The sequence below is a fragment of the Macaca nemestrina genome, chromosome 9, assembly GCF_043159975.1.
Source record: "Macaca nemestrina isolate mMacNem1 chromosome 9, mMacNem.hap1, whole genome shotgun sequence".
Classification (NCBI taxonomy): Eukaryota; Metazoa; Chordata; class Mammalia; order Primates; family Cercopithecidae; genus Macaca; species Macaca nemestrina.
The window spans coordinates 11391897-11410359 of NC_092133.1; the positions used below are offsets into that span (position 1 = coordinate 11391897).

The 18463-nt window shown below is 46.7% G+C and overlaps 1 protein-coding gene across 7 annotated transcripts in view; it reads right to left on the reverse strand.

Moving 5' to 3' along the window:
• The window catches only part of LOC105469795 (BTB domain containing 16), an 80162-nt gene that overhangs the window by 28470 nt on the left and 33229 nt on the right, over positions 1–18463 (reverse strand). For all 7 annotated transcript variants that reach the window (XM_011721352.3, XM_011721342.3, XM_011721339.3 and 4 more), the window contains exons 10-12: positions 12050–12119; positions 10147–10277; positions 1892–2011 (exon numbers count right to left, since the gene is read on the reverse strand). In XM_011721352.3, the coding sequence (XP_011719654.2) occupies positions 1892–2011; positions 10147–10277; positions 12050–12119 (321 nt within the window). The remainder of the gene's footprint in view (positions 1–1891; positions 2012–10146; positions 10278–12049; positions 12120–18463) is intronic.

Here is an 18463-nt window from a genome sequence, read left to right on the forward strand (position 1 = left end):
GCAAGACCCTGTCTCAAAAAAAAAAAAGAAAAAAAAAAAGAAAAAATGTCTGATGGGGACTCATGGTCCAGCAAGGTGCCAGGCAAGTTGGGGCAAGAGAAAGGATCATAAGCCCTTTGTTGAAGCTGCTTATGGTGTCCCTAGGAGGGGCAGGACATATACATGAAAGAAGGGGTTCATCAGGGGCTGGGAAGAGCACCTCTGGTGGGAGGCCCCCGTCACGGATAGACAGAGACGAGGCAGAGCAGGCAGGGACTGGGGGAAGCAGGAGCAGTCAGAGCAGACCCCCAGGTGAAGGAGCCCAGGGCTCAGGAGATACATTTGGGAGATGGAGGCTGATGACAAGGACAAAACTGCAAGGTGCTACCACTCTGGGGCAGGAGATGAGCTGGGCAGGAGGAGAACCATCTGCAGAGCTAAAAGTGGGCCACAGGGTCCTCCGTGCTGACAGAGTGGGCCTGGACAGTGTGCAGGGGACAGCATCCAAGCCCCACGCTTTCCCATCTTTTCTCCCAGTCTGACGCAAAGCTTACTGGAGAGAGGGGAGGGCCAAGCAGGGAAGGAGGGAGGTTGGGGAAGGGACACAGCAGGCTCTGGCTGTCTGGAGCCACCCCCCCCCCCAACTCTACATTGAGAGGACTCGGCCCCTGTTGAAAGATTTGTCATCAGTGCTTAGGTCGGGGCAATGACATGATTTGGAAAGAAGCAAATGGTTTCCAACAAAGAAAAGTGTACAGGATCAGGGGGCTTGGGGAAATGCATGGTGATGTGAGCTCTGGTACAAATCAACGTCGATTCGAAAGGAAAATGGAAAAGCCGTGGTGGTGAGAAACACCCGTGTGCCTACCACTCCGGGGAAGAGCTGTGGCGTCTCTGGCTCAGGAGTGCAAGCGAAGGCCTCGGAAACAGCAACTTTGGCAGGGAGCCCACACCTTGATTCCCTTCTCCTCACTTGCTTCTCCCACATTAAAAACACAGCTCTAATGAATCACCACATTCTAGCTCTTTTCCTATCTCCCAGTGCTAAGACGTTTCCAGTAGGAGAGCTGACCTGGAGCCAAACAGCAGTTCCTCCTGGTGGTGCATGACTCATTGGAAAAAGTGTCTCATAGGCTATTAAAAGAGTGGGGGAGGGCGGGTAAAACATTTGGCTTCAAAGCAAATTATATGGAAACTAAACAAAGTACATGTAATTCCGACACTGAATACTGCTTTCCTCAAATAACAAGACAGAGAAAAAAATGGGCTCTTTAGTTAACGCAATGCACAGATGTTCCAGAAATGAATTAAAGGCTTCAAAACAATGCAAATGAAACTCGGCTTAAACAGGTCAATATGTGAATGCGTGTTTATCTGCTAAACTCACACATGCAAAAGAAATGAAGCATCTTTACTTCCTTAAACTCACCTCGTCACGCTTGGAAGCCCTCATTCCTGAGGATGTGGGGACCAGAAACGTAAACCTAACAAGGTAATGCCACCAGTTACTTCCACAGAAAAAAAAAAAAAAAAAAAAAAAAAGAGTTTTATTCAACCTAAGAAAGCTGATTTTTTTTCAAACGAAGTTTTAAAGGTCAGGTTAGTGTGGTCATTTTCCTGAACCGAGGAGTACCTTTTGCATCATGCCTATTACTGGACACAACAAGTTCCCAGAAGCATCTGATTATCTCACAGTACAACACCTACATGTTGTTTACTTTTCCAGGTAATTTGGTGGTTTGAAAGCATCCTATAATCTTAGACCCTATTTAAAAAAAAAAAACAAAAAACTGCCCTCTGAATGATGCTATAAAAAATTTTATCACTGATGGTTTTCCCCCGTGATATTATGAGCAGTGTTTGTACATTTCAGTGTTTGTGTATTTCATCAATCAACATTAAGTTATATTACCTCTTAAAAAATGTCATCACGGTTTCATGAGTTGGAATTGCCTGAATCTTGTAGTTTAGTTGCAAGAAGACCCACAAAAGCATTGTTTTCAGAAGACGGAATTCACTAAAGGTAAACAACCTGGCCAAAATAAAAAGATGGAGAAGAAATTTTAGAAATAGCACAAAATCATGCTGCTTGTAAGAAACTGGTTAGAATGAGTTTGGGAATGAGGTGACACCACCTTTGAGTCAGAAGGTAGCCTCAGACACCGAGCAGGTAAACAGCTTACTCAAGGCCACTCAACTGGGAAATGGCGGAGCTACGATTTGACCCTCAGCAGCCTGACACGGGGGCCTGTGTTTTTACCCACCCTCTGTGCCCCTGCAATATCATGATCATTATTTAATGAGCTCTTATTATGTGCCAGGTGTTCCCAAGATGTTCTCTGTAGATTCTTTCATTTAATCCCACACAACCATCCTGCAAAGTTAGGATATAGTCCTTATTTTTATAGATGTAGAAATTGAGATTAACCCTATATTTATTTAAAATTTCAGTATTTTGTTCATCATGGCATTTTTTGCATCAATTTTTTTTATAATTTATTTTCATTTATTTTTGTAAATAGTGGCCTTTACCACTATTTTTCTTTTTCTTTTTCTTTTTTTTATTATACTTTAAGTTCTAGGGTACATGCGCACAATGTGCAGGTTTGTTACACATGTATACATGTGCCATGTTGGTATGCTGCACCCATTAACTCGTCATTTACATTAGGTATATCTCCTAATGCCATCCCCCCCCTCCCCCCTCCCCACAATAGGACCCGGTGTGTGATGTTCCCCTTCCTGTGTCCAAGTGATCTCATTGTTCAATTCCCACCTATGAGTGAGAACATGTGGTATTTGGTTTTCTGTTCTTGGATTGTTTGCTGAGAATGATAGTTTCCAGCTGCATCCATGTCCCTACAAAGGACACGAACTCATCCTTTTTTATGGCTGCATAGTATTCCATGGTGTATATGTGCCACATTTTCTTAATCCACTCTGTCACTTTTAATTCTAATATATTACAGTAAAATATGCTGCATCTTCATGACTAAGTTTTTTTGGTGCTCCCTTAAATTTTGCACCAAGGTGCCTCACTCACTTCACCTGAGTTCTGGCCATGATTGAGGGCTGAAACCTGAATAACTTATCCAAGGTCACACAATTCTGGGCTCAGACCTGGGTACAGGGCAGGTTAGAATCTCAGTTTCTCACCAAACTGGCTGTGGAACCTCCTGTGAGTTGCTTAATTGCCCTGCAGCTGCAATGTCCTCATCGGTGAAAGTGTGATCACAGCAGCTTCTCAGAGGAGAGTGGTGCGGAGCGGATGAGGTGAGTGTACGAGTTTCCTATCACTCCTATGACAAATTGTAACAAACCAAGTGGTTCAAAACAAAACGAATTTATTTTCTCATCATTCTGGAGGTCAGAAGTATCAGACAAGGTAAGATCAAGTTGTCAGCAGGGCTGTGTTTCTTCTAGAGGCTCAAGGGAGAATTGTTTCCTTGCCTTTTCCAGCACCTAGAAGCCACCCACATTCCTTTGCTTATGGCCCCTTTCTCAGTCTTCAACTCAGCAGTTCAGCATCTTCAAATCTCTCTATGGTTCTGACTCTTTGGCTTCCCTCTTCACATTTACATGGTCCTTGTGATCGCCATGGGCCCACCCAGGTCATCCAGAATAAGCTCCTCATTGTAAAGCCAGCTGACACTATTAACAATAGCAAAGACATGGAATCAACCTACGTGCCCATCAGTGGTGGACTGGATAAAGAAACTGGTACATATACACCATAAAATACTATACAGCCATAAAAAAGAACAAAGGCATGTCCTTTGCAGCAACACGGGTAGAGCTGGAGGCCATTATCCTAAGCAAATTGACACAGGAATAGAAAATTAAATGCTGCATGTTCTCACTTATCAGTGGGAGCTTAAACATTGAGTATACATGGACACCATTAAGGGAACAATAGACACAGGGCCTACTTGACGGTGGGGGATAGGAAGAGGGTGAGGATTGAAAAACTATGTATAGGGTTGTATAGTTTTGTTCTTGAATTGCTACAGAGAAATATCTGGGACTGGGTAATTGTAAAGAAAAGAGGTTTACTTGTCTCACAGTTCCACGGGCTGTACAGGAAGCATGATGCTGGCATCTGCTTGGCTTCTGGAGAGGCCTCAGGAAACTTACATTCTTGGCAGAAGATAAAGGAGGAGGAGGATTTCACACAGCCAGAGCAAGAGCAGGAGGTGCCACACACTTTTAAATGACCAGATCTCAAGAGAACTCACTCACTATTAGAAGAACAGCACCAAGAGGATGGTGCTAAGCCGTTAGTGAGAAATCCACCCCCAGGATCCAATCACCTCTCACCAGGCCCCATCTCCAACACTGGGGATTACAATTCAACATGAGATTTGGTGGGGACACACATCCAAACTATATCAAGGATATTATACTGATCACCTGGGTGACAAAATTATCTGTACACCAAATCCCTGTGATACGCAATTTACTCATGTAACAACCTGCACATGGACCCCTGAACCTAGAATAAAAGTTGGAAAGAAAGAAAAGAATTAGCTGATTAGTGACCTTAGTTCCCTCTGCAGCCTTAGTTTCCTTTGCCATGCAACCTAACATATTCACAGGTTCCAGCAAGTGGGATGTGGACATCTGTAGGGCCATCATTCTACTGACTGCACACACATACATAAGTACAGTGCCTGGCACATCATGGCATGCTCAGCGGATGGAAGCTCTTATGGATACGTGGCAGAGTCAGGTCCTAGCTGCAGAGCCCGTGCAGTACCTGCTGCAGCATGAGGCCTCTCTTCCATAAACAAGCATTGCCAAAGAATAGCTGCTACCCCATAATGTCAGCTCTGTAAGTACGGCTGTTTCCCAGCCCCCTTCTCTAGCAGCCTCTGATGGTTATCTATGGAGCCATTTCAACATTTCTTAAACCCATTGACATTTTCAGTCTCTGACCATGGACATAGCACCCTGGCCTTAAAATACATCACCACTTCCACACTCAACCACTGTATGTGGTTATGGTGGGTGGCACAAAAGACAAATCGTGACTCTGAAGGACAATGAAAATGTCACCCACCTCTCATGCTATTTCTGAACAGAGTAAAACTGTCTCTTTCCTCTCCTTTGGTTTTCAGGCCACCTACAAATGCATGGACTTTCACTCTGGCCAGACAGGACCAAGTTTGTCACCATCTGGGCAAATCATCGTGAGGCCAGAAAGGGAGACTCTCTTCAGAGCCACTTGGTATGATGTCCCTGTGAAGAACTTTGTCAGCTGGTCTGGCAAAGTGGTGTGACTTCCAGTGTAGACTCCACACCTGAGGTCCTCAAGCCCAGAAGGTCCTTTGAGGTCTTACTAAAGAGGGGCTAGCAGCAACACTGGGGAGTCCTTGGGAGCTCCCCGAATCAGAATCCTGGTTCTATTATTTATGAAGGATAATTATTAAAGTCAATTCCTCTGTCTTTAGGTCAATATCAGACCTGAAAGTATTTGTTTGTGCAACAGATAACCACACCAGAGACATTCATACACCTTTTCATTTACCTAAGAGCTCCGATGGCCTCAATCAAGACAGAACCCACAGGGACTTGAACCTCCCTCTACGGGCTGTACCATGTGTGTTTAATGCAGCCATTGGAATGTAAATGGCATTTGTTCTTTAGGGGAAAAAATGCTTTTCATAAGACACTGTCCTCTATTTTTTACTGAGAAAATTATATATCAACAATAAAAGCCCTCTTTTTCATGTAGACCATACAGAAAATCATGACCATGTGAGTAAGATATGAACAAGGATGCCCACTGCTACATCGCTTGTCACAGCAAACAAACAAACAAAACAAAACAAAAGGCCATTAGGAAGGGAGTGAAAAGAGATCATTGTGCATTCATTCAATAGAACCCTGTACAATTAAAATTTTAAATGCTAATTAGATATGTAAATATCAACATGGAGAGAACACAGCACACAATGTCCGCGAATAAGTTGCAGAATGTTACAATCACGATGAGAAGGTGTATTTCAAGTTTAAATCTTTTAAAGCAATATTATTTATGTGGTAAGAGTAAAATCACATAGATTAAATCTGCACGAGTTCCTAACAGTGGTTTGTCTTCAGGAGGGGAAGGAGGCAGAAAGTGAGGAAAGGAATGGGACTGGGAGGGGAACATAGGTGACTTCTGCTTCATTGGAAATGTTTCATTTTTCAATTTCAGACAAAATACTAATATTCGTTCATTTGGGGAGATGAGTACAACTGTGTTTTGTATTATCATTCTACCTTTATACTTTTTTAACAGTAAAAATAACATCAATATTCTTATTGTTCTTGACCATCAATAAGGAAAAAGAAGGCCTCATGCAGAGCACATCAGTGGGCTGGTAATAACCACAGGCTTTAGGCCACTCAGACGTGGGTTCAAATCCCAACTCTCATGTTGCATGAGGAGACCTTCAGCTGATCCCGTCATTTCCTATCATCTCTATTCCACAGGCAGGAAACGCCAATAACAGTATCCACCTCATTAGGCTGCTGTAGGAATCAGTCTGGATAGTCCACTTAGAGTATTTTGCATACAACTAGTGCTTAATAATTGGTGGGTATTGTTAGTATTAACTAAAGAAGCATTGGATTCAAGAACTATCATATTTGAGATGGGTGCCCGGGGTGTCCCAGACACCCTTGGGAAACTTGTCCCATGCTAGAGGGCAAGCCGTGGGACAGATGCAACAAGGAGGACATGCGTAGCTCTTATTAGGGAACTCCTGAGACCTCGAGACTTCTTGGGTTATAGGCGGGAAGTCAGGGAGAACTGGAAACACAGGGATGCAGTGCCCCTGGTTGCAAGGTAGTCTTTTGTTGAGATGGGAGCTGGACAGTGCTCTGAGATCTCCATCCTCCTAAGTCCGTGAGGAGCTTGGCTTCCAGAAAAACAGAAGTTGGAAGGAAAGTTTCTTAGAGTTAATAGAAACAGGGTTACCCAGTAGTGACCTCTAAAAACTTAACTGAAAACCAAATGCCAGGGAAATAAATTAAAACCAGAGGCTCAGGAGGTCAGGAAAACTGTTGCATATTTTACCCCAGGTGGTTTACAAAATGGAAAGCAAAACCTGAAAGAAGTTGAGCTTGAGGGACTTCAGATGGAGACAGCTGAATGGCCCAGAAGCTGCAGCATCTGCTAAGAAATGGATGTTGTTCCAAACACCTGTGATCACAAAGAGGGGACTGGACCCACAGCTGGAGGACCAGATAAGTCAGGCCAAGGGCCACTCCACCCCTGACCTTGGAGTCTGCTTTTCCACACATCTCATTCTGGGGCCACGTGGCTCCTTGGGACCACTCGGTTCTCGCTATGTCTTTTTAGTTACTGGTAGCTTTGGCCTCCATGACCAACGATGAGGGGTGCAGCACACAGGGCAAGACGTGGACTTTGGAGCCAGTGGAGGTCCTGTCCTGCCCATCATTAGCCCTCTTATTTCAGGGATGATAACTGTGCCCACCACATGGGATGGTGGGGATAGAAAGGGACAGTGCACGTAGCACCCAGCACACACCAGAATGTTTTCTCAAGAAAGGTGCCTTCTGAAACAGCTGTGGGCCACGGTGCCAAATCCACCAGCCAGCAGTCTGCAACTCACAAGCACCCTAACATGAGAAGCCCTAGCTGGTGAAACTTCTAACAAGCCCCCTCTTCCTGAACCCTGTCTCCCACCTCTGTCAAGCTTTAACGCAGGCAGCCACTGGAGATCAACCTCAGAAGATGTGAGCAGAGGCTGGCGAGTGTTCAGCCTGGGCACGTGGCTGATGACAAGCCCGAAGCCATACAGGGCTCTTCTCCCCTTCAGTGATAGCCCTGGACTGTCTGTGCAGACAGCTCCTGGGGAGGGGCCGGAGGAGCAGGACCCATTTTCCACATCAGTCATGTCTGCCAAGCTGGTGAGTCTAGACACTTGACACGTAATGCTCTTGACCTCTTTTCCTGCCCCGCGTACGTTTGTCAGGCTTATCCCACCACTAACCTTCTGGTTGTGGTCAGACACTTTTTTCTCCTTTCTTGGTTAATGCTGCCAGGGTGTGACAGCTCAGCCTTTCCAAGGGAGGGACAATGTTATGAAAAGTCTAAGGGATGCCATGTTTATCTTTTCTTCAACAATTGCGCAACCTTTGCTCGCTGGGCAGTGGGGCAGCACCTAAGCAGGGAAAAGCCGAGAACACCACGGAATGACGTTAGGAGTGAGCCAGTGCCCTGGGCTGGCATGAGACTGGGACTCCTGGAGGCTTCCTAGAGAATATGGTCTCCTTCCCTCTGTCCCAGATCTGGTCTACCTGCCTCACATCTCCATAAATGTGAGGGCATTGCACACGACGCAGCCAATTCAGATCAACAGTAGAATAAATCTTTCCAAATCTAATTTCTGAAATCAGAACACTTTCCACGCATAAACATGAGTAAACACTCATTTTCTAATATTCTACTAGGATTTTAAGCAGAATTGAGTTTTCACTTTTGAAATTTACTCAAAGGTAATAAAATTTTGGTAACTTGGAAATGGGTACCAAGATCCTTTTAAATAGAGTCCTAAAGAGATATGACAACTAATGGTCCTAAACAGCATTGAAGAAAGAAAAAATGTTATAAAAGGCAATATTGGGCAAATGACATTAAAGTATTACATCGATGTAAATTTCTTGAAGTTGATAACTGCACTATAGTTATATTTTTCAAAAATTATTTTTCTTAGGAAATAAACACTGAAGCATGTGGAGTAAAGGAACTTAACAAATGCAACTTACCCCCAAATATTAATAGTTCAGAAAAAAACAAGTGTATATGTAGATACACATAGAGATGCAGATGATATAGCAAGCAAGGCAGAAATTGAACTCTATGGTGATTGGCAGTACAGAGTGTAACTACATATTCTATGCATTATTGTGTATATATTCTATGTATATATTCTATGCATAGAATAGAATATATATTCTATGCATTATAGCATATGTTCTATGCATTATATATTGTATATATTCTATGCATTATTCTTGCAACTTTTCTTTAAGTTTGAAATTATTTTCAAATAAAAATGTTTAAGAGACTAATACAAAATAGAAAGTTCTTTTGACTTAGTAACTTCACTTCTAGGAATTTAATGTGGGAAAAGAATCTGAGATAAAGACAAATGTTGAAGGATGTTCACCAGTGTGCTATTTACATTGGTAAAACATTGGAAATAACCTAAAAAGCCCGGCATTGGGAAACATCTCCATGAATTTCTGTAAGGGAGAAGGAGCCTGGCAGGGGACAGGCATTTCAGGCAGGAGGATGGGCATGAACCAAGGCCTGGTATGGGGAGGTGTTCAGCAGGGAAGTTTCAGGAGGGGGGCCCGTGGCTGCACTTAAGCTGTGTGAGTTGAAGAAGCCAGGTCACCAGAGGCAAAGGCTGTTGGCTAGAGATGCGATTAGAAGGGGGTCCAGACCAGAAGCAAGACAGTTAGAGGTCACCTTGGTCCAAAATAAGAGACATTGGACCTCCAATCTTGGGCTGGGGCTGCTACCCGTGGAGAGAGGCCCATAGCGCTGGATTTGATTTGGAAGTAGAAATGACCTCAAGGTTGGGGTATGGTCAAAGTGGCATCCAGGACTATCAAGGCTCTAGCTTGATCCGCTAGTCAGATGGTGGAGGAACACTGGGGGCAGGGTTGAGGTGCAGGAAAGGGCAGGGGCACCGAGAGATGAGTTTTAATCTTAATTGTCGGAGAGGTCAAGCAGGTGGTCAGATACGTGGGTATAGAGTTATTCAGCAGAGGAGTCAGCGCTGGAGATGTAAACTGATTTAAGGTGAGAGATTTTATTTTCTATAATGAATGTGCATTAATGTCAGGATTTTTTTCTAAAAATTACTTAGGTTATTAAGTCTTTCATTTTTTGCACCCAGGCAAAAATACCTGAGACAGCAGGTACTGAGAGGGTCCCTACCCACAAGAAGGAGCGTGAAGGGAGCCCTTTCCCCAGCCCCACACACAGCACCCTGAGTTCCAGCCCCAGCCAAGGCCCAGCTGTCCAGGAGGGCAGGAAGCTTAAGGAGTGGGTGCAGCCTCCCCCAGAGCACCTCCCTCCCCAGGCCGGCCCCTACTTTCTCCCATCCCCCCGTCAGGGGCCGCACCCTGGGAGCCAGCTCTGACCTGGGGGACTTCAGCACTTTGTGGAGCAGGTCCTGCGGGATTTTGCGGAGGTGGATCTGCATCCCCACTAGAGGAACCAAGTTCATTTCCAGCCACTTCTCGCAGGCGGTGGTGAGCTGCTCTTCCTTGTACTAAGACAAGAAAAACCAGTTGATGAAGGAAGTCCTGAGCTCTTGGCGCCCCCTACTGGCCTGCGACGACACTACACGTGTGCTCAGAAGGAGGGTCTCTGCAAATGTGCTCAAACCTTTTCTACAAAATAGCTGGAAACCATCATTCTCGGCAAACTATCACAAGAACAGAAAACCAAACACCGCATGTTCTCACTTATAGGTGGGAATTGAATAATGAGATCACTTGGACACAGGAAGGGGAACATCACACACCAGGGCCTGTTAGAGGGTGGGGGGAGGGGAGAGGGATAGCATTAGGAGATACACCTAATGTAAATCACGAGTTAACGGGTGCAGCACACCAACATGGCACATGTATACATGTGTAACAAACCTGCGCGTTGTGCACATGTACACTAGAACTTAGAGTATAATAAAAAAAAAAAAAGAAAAGGCCGGGCGCGGTGGCTCACGTCTGTAATCCCAGCACTTTGGGAGGCCGAGGCCAGCAGATCACGAGGCCAGGCGATCGAGACCATCCTGGCTAACACGGTGAAACCCCGTCTCTACTAAAAATACAAAAAATTAGCCGGATGTTGTGGCAGGTGCCTGTAGTCCCAGCTACTCGGGAGGCTGAGGCCGGAGAATGGCATAAACCTGGGAGGGAGAGCTTGCAGTGAGCCGAGATCGCGCCACTGCACTCCAGCCTGGGCAACAGAGCGAGACTCTGTCTCAAAAATAAAAGAAAAGAAAAAAGAAAAAATACATGAATTACAGCGTATACCTTTTCTAAGTGTTGTCTATGCTCGAGGCGCTGCCCTCAGTTGATTTAAATCAATCCTCATTGAAAACTTATGACATGGGATTACTGTTATCCCTATGTCACTGGTGGAGAAACTGATGCTCCCAGTTTCCTGCTCTTGCCTGTGGTCACACAACTTGTAAGTGGCAGAGCCGGATGCAAACGCAGGCAGCCTGACCATAGGCCTTGCCACTGGCTCAAGTCAGTGGCCGATCATGGAGGGCCCAAGGGGTGTTCCCCACAGGAGTTCTGAGGCTATGATGCGAACACACCCAAAAAGCAAGAATTAAAGGGCAGTAAAAGTGGAAAAGGCTTCCCAGAGCCAGGGACCTTGAGAGAGTTTTAGTACATCTCAAATAGCTTCAGGGCCTGGGGTCCTTCTGCAGCCCAAGCATTGCTGAGAAATGCTGACCAGGATGCAGATGCCACCACAAGTGGCCTTGGAATTACCACTGGGGCGAAGGGGAGGACGCAACGATAGGAGAACTGTGGCCTGCTGACTGGTATCCCCCCAGGTCACAGGTGACCACACAGAGAGAGCTGGAGTCAGGAGTCCTGGGGTTCGGACCCAGCTGGTTACCCTGGGCAGGTTGCTGCCCTCTTTGGCTCTGTTTTCTCCTCTGACAATGAGGTTGGATTCTATCATTTATTCCTAACCCTGACACACTGATTAGATCCAGGTGAGTCCGGACCTCACAACTCCAGCAAGAATGTCCTGGAAGCTCTTCTGCTGTTTCAGTGAGAAAGGCTATGCTGCTGCTTCTCCCATCTAAGATTAAAGTCTTTCTATTTTTTTTGGTGTTAAAACATCCTTTTAAAAATAAAATGATGTTTTAAAAAAAAATGTGTTCATGTGGCAAAATAAAATATTTGGTGACTTCAAATCAATATTCTGGGGGGAAGTAGGCCTGGCGGGTAAAATCCCAGCATGTGGGCGGCTCCTGAAGCCCCCTCAAGGGGCGATGTGCCCAGTCTGTGTTGTTCTCACCTTGCAGCCGGCCTCGTAGAAGTTCTTGATGGTGCTTGGCATGAGTCTGGTTATCATCACATCCACGCACCTGGAGAGAGAGAACTGCCGTTTCTGGAGGAACCCCACACTGCTTTTGGAGAAGCGGGAAGTCCCAGAGGTTCTTATTCAACTCCAGGGCAGCAGCAGACTTTTGCACGGAAGGGAGCCTCACTTTAGGGATATGGACATTTGGCCAGAGGATAAGACCAACATGGCTTGTTAGAAATAGCTCTGGGCCTGGGAGATGAGGCCAGAGATCAAATCCTTCAAGAGAAAACAAAGTAACCCTATAGCAGGGAACAAGGATTATTGCTCAAAGCTGAATTGCCACCAGGTGCTGAGTTGAGGTTTGATTTTAGCCAACACAGCCATCTGGTCATCCCCCTGCCTGAGGATTGTCTTCCTGTACAGACCCTTATGGTGCCACCAGAGGGGCCTCAAGTCCCATTCCTCTCTGCCCACAAATGGAATCAAAGAGCAGCTTTCAGATGAAGGTCTCTGTGAGCTCATGACTGGGACCCGTTGATTTGGCTCACCCACCCATGAAGGATCTATTCGCTGAGCACGTACCGTGTGCTAGGCACCCAGAGAGGTCCTTGGTGTGCAAAGAGCAAAACTGATGGGCCATTGAGGTGACATGTTAAGTCAACTTTCAAACAGATAACCACATTTGACAGTCATGTTAAGGATTAAAAAGTTAAAGAACAAGGTGTGATGGGAAGGCAGAACATGGAGACTTCAGCCTAGTGTGGTTAAATCAGAAAAGTGACCGGAAGTCAGAAGAGAGGCACTTAAAACCTGAAAGAGGAGGACAAAGAATTGGCCAGGCCAGGGATTGGAAGACCAGCATTGCAAGAAAAGGAAACAGCATGTGCAAAGGCCCTGGGGCAGGAGCAGTTGTCACACTTTGAGGGAATGTCGGGGCTAGCATAGCTGCAGTGCTGTGAGTTTAACACTGCTCCACACTGTCCCTCTTTGACTACTGTAATTCGTCTGGACTCAGCTCCAGCATCACCTCCTCTTGGAAGTCTCACTGATTGCTCCTCTCCACATACTCCTTTAGCTTTGATTTCCATGACTCCCTTCTTCTACCTGGTTCCTTGCCTTCCTCCTAGCAGGGCATGAGCCAGGGTGGATGGAGTATGGTAGATGTGCCATGTGGCAGGTAGGGTCACAGACATTTCAGTGACTGAACTTTCACAGCTAATATTAACCTCTCTGCAGCAAAATTGCCTTGAAGCATGTTCACTTCATTGAGTAGGGCACCACAGAGTAGCCACTGGGATCTCATACTGAAGCACAACCTTGAACTCATTATGACTCAATGGTTGTTCACTTCATTGAGTAGGGCACCACAGAGTAGCCACTGGGATCTCATACTGAAGCACAACCTTGAACTCATTATGACTCAGTGGTTGTCCTAAACTCAGTTGAGATACACACTGCTCATGGGCAGAGGTCTAAAGGACATCCAGTACCTCTTGCACTTATTCTAAAATGTATCCTTCCATAAGGCCAGACCAGAAGACAGCTGGGGTCTCATTGCCCCCAACAACCACATCCCTGAAGTAGCTTTTACTGAGTTGCATTTTGGCGTGCCGCTTTTGCCAACATCAAGGAAAAAAAAATTATAAGATTTATTGTTGCATTTACTCTACAGATATTGTTGAGGACATTGATCATTAGGTTGCTCGGGGTCATCTGCTGAGGACATCCACCGTTTTAATACTAATAGTAGCTGTACTTCTCCCAAGTGAATTGCTTTTTAAACTTTTGTCTAGTTTTTATCTAATATCACTGATCAAGTTTCCCTTTTTATCTGCCACTAGCAAGCTCAGAGCTAAATGTATGGCCCATCTTAGGAAGAGTGTGGGTTATTACAGTTAGTATACAATGGTAGCCTCTCCGTCTTTTTCTTCCTCCTTAAACAAACAAACAAACAAACAAACAATTTGGTGTTCTGTGGCTTCTTCATTTCATGTATTCATGGGAGTCACTCAAAGCCTTTACTAGAACAAGGTAAGAAATGATAAATGAATAAATAATCTGGTCATGGCCAAGGCACTCTACCTCCTTGTATGCTAGGATCGGCCCTTCAGACAGGGAGACTGACTCTACCCATTAGGAGGTGTCCTGAGTACTGGGGAAACCTGTGCTAAGTAAACATGAGGTGCTGCTGTCATCTCCTGGGCATTTTGCCTTCTAAGACTGCTGAGTCCTGTCAATCCTGTATCTTGGCTGTCTCTTGAGCATGCCCCTCCTCTCGTTCCCACTTCCCCTGCCTATTTCAGACCCTCCTGGTCTCTCGGCTGAGCCTCTGCATAGCCTCTCAACAGCCAGCCTCCCTGCCCTGCAGCCTCCCACATATCTACCACATCCTTCACACAGGAGGGGCTCAGCCTAAAGCACAGAGGCTCTGCCACTCTCCCCTCCCAAGCCCAGGCTCCCCGCTCTGCTGACTGAACCAAGACCTGCTCATGTGGCTACAAGATCCTGCATGACCTGGGCTCATCCAAACCTCCGGCCATTGCAACTGCACTGGGTCTCAGTGGCCAGGCTCATCCCAGTTTAATGCTGCTCTGCCCTGTCCCCTCTCTCTCCCCCATTGACTGCCGTAATTCTTCCAAGCTCAGGTCCAGCACCACCTCCTCCTGGAAGTCACCCTGATTGCTCCTCCCCACATACTGCCTTAGTTTTGATTTCCATGCCTTCCTTCTTCTACCTGGTTCCTTACCTCCCTCCACCTCCCAACAGACTGCTGGGAAGCAACCCTCCCCATCCACATCCATCCTGAGTGCCAGCTCTGTGCTGACCTGCGCTGCTGGTTCTGGAAATGCCAGCAGGGACAGATGGAGGCCCTTTCCTCCTGGAGCTCATGGCCTCACCAGTCAGCACAGGGGGAAGCCCAAGGTATGACGAGGCTGAACAGGAGGCTCGGGCCCCACCCTCATTGGGCACAGGAGCCTTTAGGTGCTAGCTTTTGTCTGTCGAAACCTACAGGGAGCACTAACTGGGCTTGGAGTTGCGGAGGAGAAATGAGTGTCCCAGGAGGCTGACACCTTCTCTTATGCTTCCCCTTCCTCACGGTCAAACCCATTGGCTGGGCTGGACTGGAATAATCAGACTTTCCAGACCAAAGGAAGCAAAGAAAGCCACCCAGGCTCGCCTCTGGGCTCAGGGAGGTGGGGGGTTTCCACTTCCGGAAATTCTAAGGGACCAGGAAGTTGCCCACAGAGGAAGCTCAGCCCTGCATGGAGGCAAGGAAATGCCCCTCTGGCGCTGTGAGCCTGGAGGAACCCAAGTGACAACCAGGGAGGTGCTCCATGTGTATGTGTGTGAGCGTGTGTGCATACACATGCATGCACACATGTGCTGGGACGTGCATGAGACAGCCATAATCCCAGCTGTGACTCTAGCCCAAGTGCCAATGAAGATATTGACATGAGAGTCAAAGGAACATCACCCAGTGGACGCTGTGTGCACACACTGCATCCCTTCAAGATGGGAGGCCTCGGGTATGTATGATTCAGAATCAAGCAGTCATCTGGCAATTTCCCACTGTGTGGGAGCTCAGCTGAGATAACCTGTGAGGTCTCATTCAGCACCTGAACATTGTGATGCTATCAGAGTGACCTGGGGTGCTTCTGTTACACAGAAACACAAACACACATGTATCCAATGACGCCACACCCTGTCAACTGCGCCATCAGCCTCTCAAAGGCAGGCAAGACTCAGCCCAACTGTGTGCAGGCCCGCCCTGGCCTCTGACCTGGAATCCCAGCCCCACCACAATTATCTGGAGAATCTTGGGCAGGTCCCATCAGCTTCAGGCAAGCCTATGTTTGCTCATCAGTGGAATGAAAGGTTTGGCTCATTAGCTGCAAAGCCCTTCCTGCTCTGGCATTCAAAACAAGGTGGGGGGAGGGGAAAGGAGGAACCAAGAAGCTGATGTTTTTGGTTCATCTCTGGAGAAGCCAGGGCGAGAGTTCTGAAGGTGAGATGCGGCTTCCAGTCTGCTCCTACGGTAGGGCAGCTGAGGCTTGGAGACAGAAGGTGGCCAGAGGCCCCACTTCAAGAGGGAAGCTGCCCTGCCAGCACTCAGGTCAGAGATAACTTCCTGGACCGCACCAGGAAATAGCTGCTCAGAAATTCTCTGTGTAAAGGAGCTTCGATGTCATAGTTATACATCACAAGACTATGCTGGGCTGACAGTGGGAGATATATACAGTGGAAGGGGCATAGACATCTCAGGAAAACCTGGACTTTTCACCCCACCACCTTCTGGGTCAAGGCCAGATTCCTTAGATGGTTCTAAGATGCTACACCAGTTGGCTCTGCCTGCAACTACTCATCTCCCATCTACCACGGCCACCTAACCCCACAGTCTGACCATGCCGACACACTGGAGTGCCTCTTCAAGACTCCAGGCCCTTCTCAATGTGTGTCCCCTGCAGAGGGGTCCAGGCACTTGCATTCCCAACGAGGCTGCCAGATGCTCCAGATCAAAGGCCTGGACCCAGTCATTTCAGGAGTCCCCAGAATGAGGCACCAGATCAAAAACGAATCTGACTGTGTGAACTCTACAAAAAACGAATTGAAACCTGTAAGATCCCCAGGAGAGATCTGTCTCTCCCCTCTGCAGAGCAGCTAATGTCTTCTCTTGGCTTGGATGGTATACTCATTCATTCCTTCACTCACTCAGAAAAAGAGACTGACATTTAAGAAGTAAACAAAACAGGCAGACCACCTCCCGCCCGGATCTCTTCTTTATACTGAATCGCATCAGGAATTAGGGGAAAAAAGCCACGAGATACCACCTCTGTCTTCAGGACATCAATGCAGTAGGCACACATCCCCGAAAAAGCCCAGGAGATGAAACAAAATATTCAATAGAAATGAATCCCATGAATGATTTTCCACTTGGTTCACTTACCCTTTCATAAGCATTAATGGAATGAAGGAATATTACAGGACACACAGAAAAGGGAGGAGAAAATCTAAGAAATGCTCTTTCTTATTATAGATACTAATTTTGCTTGAACTTAATAATACATCGCACAAAATTTTCCAGTTAGGAATTCCCAAACTTCATTCTATCCACCTTTACTCACTTCTGGTGTCTTGGAGACGGTTGGACAGGAGATTTTAGAGGGCAGGGATCCTGCCCATCTGGTCCCTCACTGTCTCCTTGGCCTCCCAGAGAAGCCCAAGAAATCGTCCTTGAGGCAGATGAATGAATGAGTGTAGGTGTCAGTGAGTAAACTGACAAGTGGGTGACCCTAAGCAAACCTCTCCTGACTAAATGCCATCGAAGGGAGGGTCAGAACCACAAATGCGCAAGTGACAACATTACCACCTCACCCAAGCAAAGTGGAACAGTACAGTGTTAGAGGTCCCGGTTCCAGGTCCCGTTGACCTTCCAGTCCTGGCTTCTCTACTTGGCAGCTGTGTGGCCTTGGCCAAGTTACTTACTTCCCAAAGTCCCAGTTTTCTCATCTGTAAAATGAGCATAGTAATAGTCCTACCTCCTAGGGTTGCAGGGAAGATGAAATGAGGTCATCCCTGCAAAGAGCTGAGAACTGAAAGGCAAACACTCCATCCCAAAGCCGTATGTGCTGACATCCCCTACTCCCCAACAAAGTCCTGGGAAGTAGATGGGACAAATGTTATGAGCCACATTTTATGTCAGAGACTGCCAAGGTACATGGAGACCAAGGGGCACCTTATTGCAGAACTGAGCACAGACCCTGCACGGACCCAGGTTGCTTTTGGCTTCGCAGGAAAAGCCCAACGCAAACTGGGAGCTCTGATCTCACCCCATCAGGGTGTGTGTGCTTCCTGGGTCGCTTGGAGGCAGGCGGAAACACCCAGCAATGTCTGTTACCCCCTCACGCTCATGATTTCCGCATCCATGAGCCCAGGCAACCCTTGTCAGGATGAGGAAGCTTTCACATTCAATGCCAACCCACTTCGAATGCCTCCTGGCCCCCCACCACCTCCTCCCCACACCGACACACCCTGAGGAACCCTCCTGCCGGGCAGCCCAGGTGGGCCAGCAGGGTCTGAATGTCCAAAAGAGAGGCTATGCCTAAAATGGGCAGGGGCATTGTTGGGCAATTTTAACTTTGCATTTTCCTCTCTTCCAAAAGACCTACAATGACCGTATGTAACATTTATAACAATAAAAATATTATTAACAAGAAAAAACAAGACTATCTCAAATGAGCAGGAAAAACGAGGACTGACAGTGATGGGAAAGTCAGCTTACCCTCCAGTTGCCAGCTTGTGTGTGTGTGTATGACTTGAAGGAGAAAGATTTTTTTTTTTTTTTAGCCAACAATGAAAAGGGGTGAAATTGATAAGCAAGCCTGGTTTGAGGGCTACTAGGAAGTC